The sequence below is a fragment of the Chroicocephalus ridibundus genome, chromosome 2, assembly GCF_963924245.1.
Source record: "Chroicocephalus ridibundus chromosome 2, bChrRid1.1, whole genome shotgun sequence".
In the NCBI taxonomy this organism is placed as follows: domain Eukaryota; kingdom Metazoa; phylum Chordata; class Aves; order Charadriiformes; family Laridae; genus Chroicocephalus; species Chroicocephalus ridibundus.
In genome coordinates this window covers 64982838-64994916 of record NC_086285.1, presented here as the reverse complement: position 1 = coordinate 64994916, position 12079 = coordinate 64982838, and the positions used below count along the sequence as shown (strand labels likewise).

Sequence of the window (12079 nt, the reverse complement as noted above, 5' to 3'; positions counted from 1 at the left end):
CAGGTTACGGAATTATACACTTTTGTTGTTTGCAGGTATGCGCAAACACACAGAAAGCAGTATCTACAGATGATTCAATTAAGACATATCAGTTATCAATATCTGTTATTTAAAGAAAGTCAGATTTTGGAGATGTCAGTACCAATTCTCGGGGCGGGGCGGAATCTATAGATTAATTTACCAGTTAAAAAAGAAAAAGCAGCTGTGAAAAAGTAAGCATAAATAACTCCAGATCCTGTGGCCAGAACTAAAGCAACTTTTACATTAAATTATTTCAGTCCAACCATTGCCGACTCAACAAATTTATTAATAAAACTGAGTGGAACATTTGGTACTATGGATTATTTCCATAGTACAAAAGTCTGCATTACATTATTTGTGCATCTGTCTCACATGGAATACCTTAAGAAAATGATTTTAAGAATTCCCAGTTTTGCATACTGGAGATTCCACCATTTGTTTGTATCTGACCACTGAAGACATTCGTACCTTTGTGAGATCCTTATAAAGTTCTGGATATAGCAATGCCATTTCTGGCTTTACATCCTGATCCAATACTAGAGAGAAGACTGGAAACATAGTATATATGGTTGCATACCTAGGTGAAAGGAAAGGACATAAATTGACACTTTTGTATGATACAATTTTAAATCGATCTACCGAGTTCAATTATTCATTTTACGTAACTGGAATTAAACTGGTTCTTCTACCCAGTACTGAGGCAGCTTACCAATACAGCTTTACACGTGCAACCTGCTCTTGTGCTTCTGAGAGCTGCCAGTCGTGAGAAGTTACAGAGCTTTTATACATTCAAAACCAGTAAATACATGTCTGTCTTCTACATATATCACCCAAGCTTATCACCTGTTACCATACCCCCTGTGCACTTGCACTTTGGACAACCAGTTCAAAGACCTGACATTTAAATTCGACCACAGACGACAGCATGAAAACTGAAGAAAAAACAAGTGCTATATTCTGGACATCAGAATGGTGGTACAGGTTGGTGGATGAACAAAAATCCTAACAGCTCTGTAAGTGGCTTTGGATTTTAGTACACGCATGCCAGATGTATAGTTCAGTATGTACTTACCAAGAACTTAGCACAACTATTTACCAACATTTTGGAGAGGTCTACTGCTTTCCTCTGCACAGTCTGGTGGAATCAGACCTTGATTTGACTATGATTTAAGTTACTACTGATTTAAGTTGTTACTGTTTACAAGGAGTATAAAAAGAACTTCTTAGGACAGAAGGGGGAGAGAGAAGGACTAATATATGCATATGCCTCAGCTGTATGACTTGGGGAACCATTTTACTAAAGCAGCTTCTGCAACAAGGCCCGGGTGCTCCTAATCCTGCACGCATTCACCCAAAGGGAGATCTACGTGGCAGACTCGGGTAGTGCACTCTCAGAGGAAATTTCAGTCAGTAGCTTCAGCTCCATTTTTAACAGAAAAATCTGTGATTCTCACTGAGGCTTGCAGGGCAAACTGTGTAACAGCTGAAACTGCTCTCGGAGATTCCACTATTGTTTTCACGCCATATGTGAAAAAGGTTATACGGCATCTTCTTCTAAGGCCATGCAGATCCCTCTCTTCAGAGAACTGAAAATGAGGTTCCCCCCCTCATATAGCGCACATTCAACCTAGTTTGACTTTTTTTTCTTCTTTCAGATTTTGGTAGCATACCAATGATAGACATATGAAAAACGTGGCACACACCAACTACATGATGTTATTTTACAAGTTAGTTTGCTGTATTTACTACCAGGTATCGTAACTGTTCGTTTTGACTTACCCTACCATTAGGAATCCTTGGTACAAGGGAACAGATGCAAAATAGAAGACTGATGAAAATACAGCCTACAAAAAGCAGATAATTATATATATCTAATATAATTCTATATATAAAACATTGCAATAAATAACTAAACAATAGTAGTTAAGATTTTGTGACATTTCAAAGACAGACATAGTGTTTTTAACTATTCAGAAAATGAAATTTTAAATACCTGCATAGTTGAAATAATAAGGCCTCGGTGCATGACAAATTGACCAAGTGCTGCTGATCTTTTGTAACTGTTTCGACCGTGTACCATCAGCAGCCTACCTATGTGTTTAAACTGTGTGATAGAAAAGTCAGCTGCTAGGGAAGCTTGTTTTCCCTCCTAGAACAAAACACAAATATTCCAAATATAAAACCCAGTGTAAAAGATGTGTTTCAAATTTCAAAATTCTAAGTGATAATTAATTTCAAAAGTCAAGTTTGCTCCTACTTCAGAGATCAAGCCTGCAAAGAGACCCAAAGGACAATTTTTTGAGCATATTCTAAGATAAACTGGCTGTAACAAGTAAGTTTAATCACCTATCCTGCTTCTTTCAGGTAAATACTACACAGAAATAACTATACTGTTTCCTGCTTTTCTTGCTTTTTGTGTTTAAAAAAATAAAGCAGAGGACACAGAGGCAAAGAAAATATTAGTTCAAAGACCAAGCATTTTTATCATCTTAGAAATTATTAATTCACTACAGTTTAAGAACAAAGCTTCTAATCCCATGTTACGAAACTACTATGTAGTACATATTTGACAATGAAACTGTTAACGTTACCTTGCCTTCAATTCCAATTCCACAGTCTGCTGCTTGGATCATGCTGACATCGTTTCCTCCATCACCTGGAAAATGTCACTGCAATATTCAGCTCTTCAGAGGTTTTACTCTCCTGGCCTTACAGTATTTTAGAAACCTCTTATGTACCTTTACATTCTTACAATTAATCTATGGATTATGACTGATTACTTCATCAGTTGCGACCTTTTTCCTGTGGACTAAGGAGGATAACCACACCTTTCTCATGGAACAGCATTTTCTGCTACAGCTACATAATACCTGGCTGTTGATAAAGTCTCTTTGGCTTTGTTTCAACTATTTCTCAATGGTGCCATCTACTGCTTAAGTTTATTACAGATTTTAGCTACTGCAAATGAAGATCGCATCAACAGTTACCTATTGCACACGTGCGTTTTCCAGTGTGGTGCTGTAACAGTTTCACAATATGAGCTTTTTGGGTGGGAGAACATCGGCAGCACACTACAGCAGGACACTGACAAGCCAACTCAACAAATTCATGCTCATAATACTTTAGACAAACCTAAGGAAAGAAAATACACTTGAATTTACTTACTATTAAATAGCACTACATGTAGTCTAATAGAAAATAGTATAAAGAATTCTTTTATGAAGTTTTGCTTGCACAACATCCATTTGGGGGGAAAAAAAGACACGTTCTCCTGACTGTGGCTTTAGTATTTTAAGCTGACACTTCTCATTCATTTAGAGAGCCAACACGCTTTGGGGTTAAGAGAAGAGCTAATACTAAAGCACACTGCATACAAAATCCAGAGATCAGAGAACTAACAACATTGGCACATCTAGAACATATATCCCATAATTATCACTCAGTGAAAAACAAAAGTATCTCTAAGGACAACTTAAAGTATGGGCAAATATCAGAAAAAAGTTTAAGAGCATGAAGACACTGACACTTTACTTTTTGAACATAAATTCTTACCTCAAGTGAGTCCCCAGATATCACCAAGGCACAGTCATGCTTCCTCCTAAAGGCATTTAGTTCTAAGTGAGCCTCTCCTCGAGTGGTAACCTTCAATACAAAACACTCACTTAAAAGATTTTGTTATAATCTTAAAAATAAAAAACCTGCCTAAGTAAATTAGGTTTCGAGCACTTGAACCCAGAAGGCCTTAGTTCTTCAACAAGTGTTTTATCCCAGTGCAAGCCCAATACCCATGGGATGTGACTACAATCCTTGAATCTTACGGAGTGAAAAAGTAACCTTCAAACAAGGAAAACCTATGTAGTCAGCTTAAGTGGTTCCTCACCAAAGTAGACCAGGGCTAAAAATTTAATGAATTAACGACATTAAAATATCTTAAATTCAAGCTGACCTGAGTCTTTCCATCGTGGCAGGGCTAGAGAAACAACAGACAAAAAAACGAGCAACCCCCCCCAACTTTTATTTATTAACCAGTAAAATATGTTCTTAGAATAATGCAAAATGTTAAAATTAATAGTTCCTCCAGTTTGGGCAAGTAGACACAGATTTCAAAAGGCACAAAAATGCTCAGTAGTACGAATCCTTTTGGATCTTGCATGAGTTTGCAAACAGGATCAAATGGCATAATACAAAAGAACTACATCATAGATTTTTTTTATTTACATAATTACTGTTTCAGAAAGGCCCAGCTATCAAATGCAAAAAATGGTCAAAGGTTCCCAAATAGATTTTGGAAGGTTTTGAGCTAGAAACACAGAACATGAAAAATGTAAATTATAATCAGATTTTGAGGAGACTGTCAGTTTTGGTTTTTTGTTTTTTTCACCAATAAAAGATTGATGTATTTTAGAACTATCATGCAAGACAACATTCCAAGCACAGAATAAAACACAAACTCTGATTACACTTCCAATTTCGTCTCTGTCAGCACTTGATTAAACAGCTTCTAAGAAGTTTTGTCTTTGGCCCACTACTACCCAGGATCAGATGTAGTCCAAGGACCTTTCTCCCTTCAGATGGGCTCTACTACACATAAAATGTGAGCTACATTAAAAAGCACCTGCAAACAGAAAAAACTATACACATGCCTCAATTCAGAAATTTTTTTCCTTCTTTCCCACAATTAAACATGTAAAGAGAAAGCTTCTTGTCTGCCAACTGTTAGGAACCCTGGATGGAACTGGCCCATTATAATCCTTCTGCATTACAGAGATTAAGAGATGTCAGTACTTGGTGCATAAACAGGAGAACATTAAAAACAAAAGGCATTTTTTAGGAAAGCCAAAGCAGTAAATAACTTTTTATTTACTAAGTTATAACTAAAATAGAAGTGTCAGAGTGCTTGGTATGTTCTTATATTAATCCAGAAGTTACTTCTTTGCAACAAATACAGCCACAGAAATAATTCTGTATAAAGCCATTTTCTAACTAATTTAAAACTTTGGATACTCTAAGTTAACACAGTTTTATGCTGATCTCTTATTACCAGTCGAGGTAATGAAAATAAAAATCTGACTCAACTAAATAGATTTTGTTCTGTAAGACTTAATTTGTGGTGTTACAACATGGAAAGGTCAACAAAAATTGATCTGAAGTTTTATCAGAAGCATTAATAATTTAATTGCAAATAGTAGTCTGCAGGGCCTAATTTGCCATTCTGATGCTTCAGAAGAAACTACATTTACATGTAAATTATATTCATATAATTATTTCTGTAGGTGCAAGTGGTTCATTTAAAACAAACACAGACATATTATGTCTGATCACACAGCATCAGTCAAAGTCTGGAAAATCTATTTTTGTTTGGCTTCAGTAGAGTTGATGCTATGCAAATATAACCAAAATGTATACAAAAAGATATTTGGCTTACCTTTCTAACAATTATCTTAAACAGTCTGTTAATAAAATGCAACTATATATCATGATATACAAAAATATTCAAAGTTCTTCATACCGATTTGAACTATGTCTATACAGGGAATGTTGGCATCACAGTTTAATTCAGGATTAATTCTGCTTGACTCCAAAGAGTTCTATTAATAAAAATGCTAGAACAAGCAAGGACCACATTCAGATAGCCTAAATTCCTGGATACACTTTCCTGCTGGCTCAACACCTCACACAGACCCCTCTCCGTCATTATTCAGAAGTACCTTACTATGTTCTATGTATAAGTGAAGAGTGTAAATTGCATATTGAACCTGGGTCACCCAAACATGCCTACAAACATTTCTGTAGTATATTATCAAATCTAGAAAAAAGCACCTTTAAACAGAAGCAATGCTTTGTAATTCTACATCCCTGAATAACAACCTAAGTACTACTCTCTTGACCATTATTCTGACACTCAGTACCCATCAGTTGTCAATAAGCAGCCAACTACTAATCAAACAACATTGTTGTTAGCTGTCCTTTAATGAACCAACAAAAAAGTTGGAACTATACTTACAGGTCTGAAAATGTGAATATCTTGAGTCCTAGACACTAAGTGAGAACTTTTCGCAATGCAAGTTGCTGTCTCCAGTTTATCTCCTGTTAACATCCATATCTGCAAAATAACGTAAAAGTTTACTCCATTGGACATTAACGCGTCTGTTCTCCAAATCTAAATGACATCTCTCCAACCTTTTTCTGGTACCTTTTGGGACTGAATTACCACAGAAAACATACTGATATGAGCACTTTTAACTAAAATGAATAGGCAGATTTTACTGTGATAACACACAAAGCAGAAAAGAACTGTCTTTACTTCAGGCAGCTTCATTCTCCTTCCCTTCTCACAAGGGCCAATGTCTCAATTTACATGAAGACAAGATGAAACTCTGGAGAAACCCACTGGCATACCTGAACAGCAGGTAAAGCATAAAAGCCTTTCCCTATGGCCCTGATACTACACCTTGAGCAAAAGAGTGAGGATGCAGACAACTACAAAAGAGATAACGTTTGTCACAACAGTGTGTGACTCTAGTGAGAATCTATGCGAAAGCAGCAGCCAAGCAATGAGACAGCATATCCTAGAGGAAGAGCTACAGTCCCAATGCTCCAAAGAGGTCCTGCTCACTGACCATGCAGAACTGGGATGAAAGCATTAAAGTTTAAGGAATAAGGCTGAGGATCCATCTGTTGTTAAAGTGAGACAGCTCTCTCTCCCTCAGCCCCTTAACACCAAGAAAGTTGAAGGACAGCTGGATGAAAAACCATTAGCCCTATCCCAAACCAAACAGACCACACAGGAAGAACAACTTAAGCCGCAGGAGTTACTACTGGATAGTTACTAAGCGAACAGCTGCAATTTTATTAAACTGTACGCCTTCTTTTCCTGTACATCTCAGGTAAGATCCTTTTCATTAGTGTCCAGGTGGGTCAATGAATGAACAAGGGACTCGTGTTTTCTCATCAATAACCAAATGATCTATAATTTTATGACCTATCTACAGCTACTATTGTGTTTCCAGCCAAGGCTATTCCCTCAACCAACTTTCACATCCCTGACCAATTCCTTCTTGTTTGTTGTAGCTTGAGTAGCATCTCTCCTTTGTTGACTTCTCAATCATCTGTGTCAGGAAATTATTGTCATTGCACTTCAAAATTCTCCTGGTTTGCTTGTGCCCTCCTGTGTTGCCCTTCCAGCAGATACTGGGATGGTTGAAGTCCAGCACAAGTTCCAGCACGTGCAAATGTGAGGCTTCTTCCAGTTGTTTGAAGAAGGCCTCTTGTACTTCTTCTTGATCAGGCAGTCTGTAGCACACTCCCCATAATGTTGTCCACTAATGCCTGCCCACTAATTCTAACGCATAAATTCTCAGCTGGCTCATCATTTGTCCCAAGGCAGAGCTTCATGCATTCCCACTCGTCTCACAAAAAGGGAGATTCCCCATGCTTGCTGCAAAGCAAAATAACTTACCCTCCTTGTGAGGCTAAAAAATTGTACCTGATTCCATTTAACCAATGCAAAGGCAACACACCTTTTCTGTGCAGTCTGACACTGCTTCAAGCAAAACGTATATAATCGTGCCCACTCCCCTCAGATATTGTTCATATCTTTACTTCAAACCCTCTCTCAAATAAATGTGCATTTGACAGCTGTCTAGCACAGCCTGCCTATGAACAAAACACAGCACAAACTCTTGTGCAGATCTTTTCACACTGTCCCTTTAACGTGAGTTGGACAAACTCTGCAAGGGCAGTTCTGAATTCTAGTTCAACCAATGCACCTTTTTATCTTTGCTGAGACTTCTTTTGAGTGCCAACCCTGAAAACATTGTTATCATACGAATCTTGTGCCAATCTCATTTAGTGTCAGCTAGGGCAGTTTACTGTAGGCAGTCAGGGGATACACAGTCAGGGAGTCACATACATTTATCCATTGGTAATTTCCCTACAGAAGTAAGCTTGAGATCAATGAAACCTGGAGTGGACAAAGGAACTTCGTGCACAATGTCTTGTTTGTTTCATGCCCAGAATGTGCTTAGGACTTGACATATTTCTTATGTAGAATGAACATGAATGTAATATAATTCAGGTCTTGTTAGAAAAAAAGTTGATAAATGATAACCTGTTATGTCAGCAGTATATGTTTAGTACCTTTATTCCAGCATTTCTTAGCATCTCTAGAGTTGGTCTAACATCTGCTTGCAGCTGATCTTCTACTCCAGTGAGACACAGCAACTCCATTTCTCGCTCCAAACTCTCTACAACAGCAGCAACCTTCAGGTTTCTATCATGTATGCTCAACTTTGCTTGGTTATATCGACTCTGTTTGCACAAACACAAAACCCCTTAGAGTTTGCTATGACTCATGAAGTATACATTCAGTCTACCAATCAGATATAATACGGATTCACTAGGCTAAACATTTGTCTTTAAACGTCTTTAACGAAGAATAAGATTAAAAGAGCAAATTTTACTTTACACCCAATGTTGTGGTTTTTTCTGACAGATCACCGCAAGAGAATGCCTTCTGTAGAACTATTAAGAATTAGGCATCACAGCATCTAAGCAGGAACTGCTCTTATCTTTGAGGACAAGTAGATTTTTTAGGTCATGTTGAAGCTACAGAATTAACATTACACTAGCTTCTAGGAAAACACTGTCCAGTCACATAATAAAGCAAAACAGTATCCTATGTATGACTGCAGAACAATCACTAACGAATGACAAAATATCTAATCAATTGTGTGCCATATTGACATCTTAATCATCTCTTTTTGCCACCTTAATAGAACAAAAAAGAGAAATGTTCCCCTTGAAGTAACTAAACATGGTGAAGCACAAGATCCCTCTGTCCCCTCATACCTCAAAATCTTGATACTGTTCTTCAGTCAGTGACTTTTTGGCAACAACCAGTGTACGCAGTCCTTCTCGTGCCATATTACCACACTAAATGGACCAAACCACAGAATAATTACACAAATATTCAACCACATGTGCACGTTCTATACTATATGCTAGCAGGGGATATTGGTGTTTCTTTAGACTGTTTTTTTGGAGAAGCCACAAGCAGAATAAAAAGCAATTATACTTCAGGTCCCCCAAATGAAGTGGTATGCTATTGGTAAGCCAGTTAGATTTCCTCTCCTAGCTTAAAGAAACCTCTTTTAGGTTGAAGCTCTAAAATAAATTAAAACTATTATGAGGCACATAACAAGAGCTGTATCTTCTTTTTCCACTAAACATACCTCTTATCAGAAAAATATCTACACATTAAAAATAGCCATGGAATAGCATGTCTTAATGAAAAACAAGGCTGTCCAGTGCAAAACACTTATTGATTTGACCTCATAAAGCTAAATAAATTAAACAAGTATTTTACAATTAATTGTGCATCATTATCGCCAAAAGTAATTTTTATGACATTTTGCTAGGTCTTGAGGGAGTTTAATTTATTCATGTCCCCGAATAAATCAAACTGCCCTGCAGCAGATATTGATTCATATTGCCAATACCATTATGAACATACATGGTGTAATCATTGTATTAACATATTGTCTGTATGTAGGGTCAAAATAAGATGATTGCTGGTACTTACTAGAGCCACACAGTGGAAAAGTATTAATCAGTTTTGAAGTTCAGTCACTAACTATTTTATATTAAGTTCAATAAATGTGGCAAAAACCTATTTCAGTTTGGCTGCATCCCTTACTGAACTTCCTAATTCATAATCATACCTCACTGCAGAATTTGATATAAGAAGGACATTTCAGGATAAATAGGTTTATAGCAGAATACTTCTCAGAAGTAATTAGGTTTTATGTGAAAGGTCAGTCAATGAAAAACAAATTTCCTTGTTTTAAGTAGAAACGTGTTCTACTGTGACTACCAGCTTTGCTTTTCCTGTGGGTTGTTCAAGAATTGGGAATGATTCTAACCCCTTAAAACCCATTCAGGATATATGTAACTGGACTTCAAAACCCATTACTGCACTGGCTCAGGTTGTCCTTCGAACCTATTGCAATAATACCCAATATTTTGACTTTTTTTTATAAATTTTGATTTTGTTTCTTACCTCTTCTTCTAACCAATCATTGTACTGTACAATAGTGGACATTGCAACATCTGCACCCTTCATGTAAAATGTAATTTCTCCTGAAGATTCATCCTAAAATTTTACAAAAGAAATAAAGGGGAAAAAATCCCCCTGTTTAGACAGTCAAAACAATACCTACCAGTAACCTAACTGTCTTTTGAAGTAGTCAATGTATTACCTTTTATAAACGATGAAGTACCTTGCCAAGAGCTGGGTAAATTTTATTACTTCATGTTACTACTTCCATCGAGGTACATATTTTCATATGTACCTACTTTCTCATATAAGAGGATCAGTTCTAACTGAAGTCAATGTGAGTAACAGATTCTAAGCGTCCCTAAACTGCCCGTCTAAATTTTAAGATATCACTGTTACGCCCCCTCTAACTACTATTTTGTTTCTTTGGTGGCATTTCGTTTCTTTATGGCACAACAGAAAGTTTGCTCTGTATCTTTGAAATGCCTAAGTAATTAGAAATTTACAAATAACCTAATGTAAATGCTTGCATCCAAATCAGGAGTTTCTGAGGTATGGTCTGTCGCAGAAGGAAGAAATTCGCCTGATCTGCAAGCTTCTTAGAGTATCTCCGAACATGTCGCTATAAAACAGGCTCTTAGGGCAAGCCTCACCTAATGAAACACAGACTTGCCAAGGTCTCTCCAGACCTGAGCATGCACATATTCTGCCTGCAGTATCCTTGCCTAAGGCTGATGGCATGCCTGTCTTGTCGTCATGGACAAACAAACAAACAAAAAATCGCATGAGTTTGACACCTATTTAACTGGGACTTGGTACTGATCTAACCATTTAACAGTGTTGTCTGAAGCTGTTCTGCTATGGTGTCTGACTTTAGGCAGGGAGAAGGTAGAAAGATGTAGTGCAGATCGCTTAACATTTGCAGGGGTTTAACCTTCCTTTTAGCATGGTGTTACGGCTTCCCTTCATCTGAGGTTTTAATGATCATTAGTCTGCTCCCAGCTGGGCATCTAGAAGACAACTAAGCACATATCTCATAAATCTTAGCCCTTGTGGGTTGTGCTGTATATACACGCCAGTTCAGATAGCTGCACTGGCTCTGTAAAAGCAGCAGCACTAGTAGTATAGAAAGATGCTAACTACTATAGTAAGACATTTCAGCCATGAAGCAGCAATGTATTTTGCATGAAAAAACAAATGGAAAATTAAAAACAAATGCAGCATCAGAGGCTAACTGTGAAGTAGGAAAATTAACATGTTCCCATGTAAGAGAAGAGCTCATGCTTTACTAAGCTCTCTGCAACATCAGGTTTGCCTGATTTTTCTACAATTGCTTGCTTAGTATTTCATGTGTACCTGTGTCAAAGGTATATTTTCCTTTTGAAAATCTTGTGAAATGCATTTCATGAAGGATTAAGCTTCTACTTAATTTTATAAAAATAAAAACTCAGGAAAAATATTTTTTGAGAAATAAAAACCAACACCCAGTACACCCCCAAAATTACCCTAACTATGATCCCCATGCGCTTGCTCTCAGAAGTGAAGGGAAAGATCTGCAGAATATAGTACGTCAGAATGTGTCCACCAGGGGTCTTCAGCTGCATTGAGGTCAAATCCCTGTTAACCAGAGTAAGACCAACACTCTCTGTCCACTGCACCAGAGCTACCTAAAGAAAAGAAAGAAAAAAAAAGGGAAGAGGAGACATATGTTTAAGTGTGAAAGGTCTATTATACCGTTATATAGATTAGGCTAAAGCCAAAAAACTACTGCTGAACTTATTCCTGCAAATAAGGTATTTAGAATATATTGTTCAGAAATAACAATTCTAATAAAAAAACAGAGATATATTCAATAATATTTAAAGGACATCCAATAGAAATTAGGCAAAACCAGAACACAACTCCTGTACCAACGACACTGCTATGTAAGAAAAAATTTGGGGAGTATTTCCATATAGAACATTCTATTTGTTCTACAATTACCTGCAATTTGAGACACTG

At 37.1% G+C, this 12079-nt stretch overlaps 1 protein-coding gene across 3 annotated transcripts in view; it reads right to left on the bottom strand.

The window, feature by feature from the left end:
• The window catches only part of ATP9B (ATPase phospholipid transporting 9B (putative)), a 171967-nt gene that overhangs the window by 10219 nt on the left and 149669 nt on the right, over positions 1–12079 (bottom strand). For all 3 annotated transcript variants that reach the window (XM_063325763.1, XM_063325761.1, XM_063325762.1), the window contains 11 exons: positions 11584–11745; positions 10082–10174; positions 8872–8955; positions 8161–8331; positions 6026–6124; positions 3574–3663; positions 3009–3153; positions 2613–2677; positions 2015–2170; positions 1801–1865; positions 490–598 (listed from right to left, as the gene is read on the bottom strand). In XM_063325763.1, the coding sequence (XP_063181833.1) occupies positions 490–598; positions 1801–1865; positions 2015–2170; positions 2613–2677; positions 3009–3153; positions 3574–3663; positions 6026–6124; positions 8161–8331; positions 8872–8955; positions 10082–10174; positions 11584–11745 (1239 nt within the window). The remainder of the gene's footprint in view (positions 1–489; positions 599–1800; positions 1866–2014; positions 2171–2612; positions 2678–3008; positions 3154–3573; positions 3664–6025; positions 6125–8160; positions 8332–8871; positions 8956–10081; positions 10175–11583; positions 11746–12079) is intronic.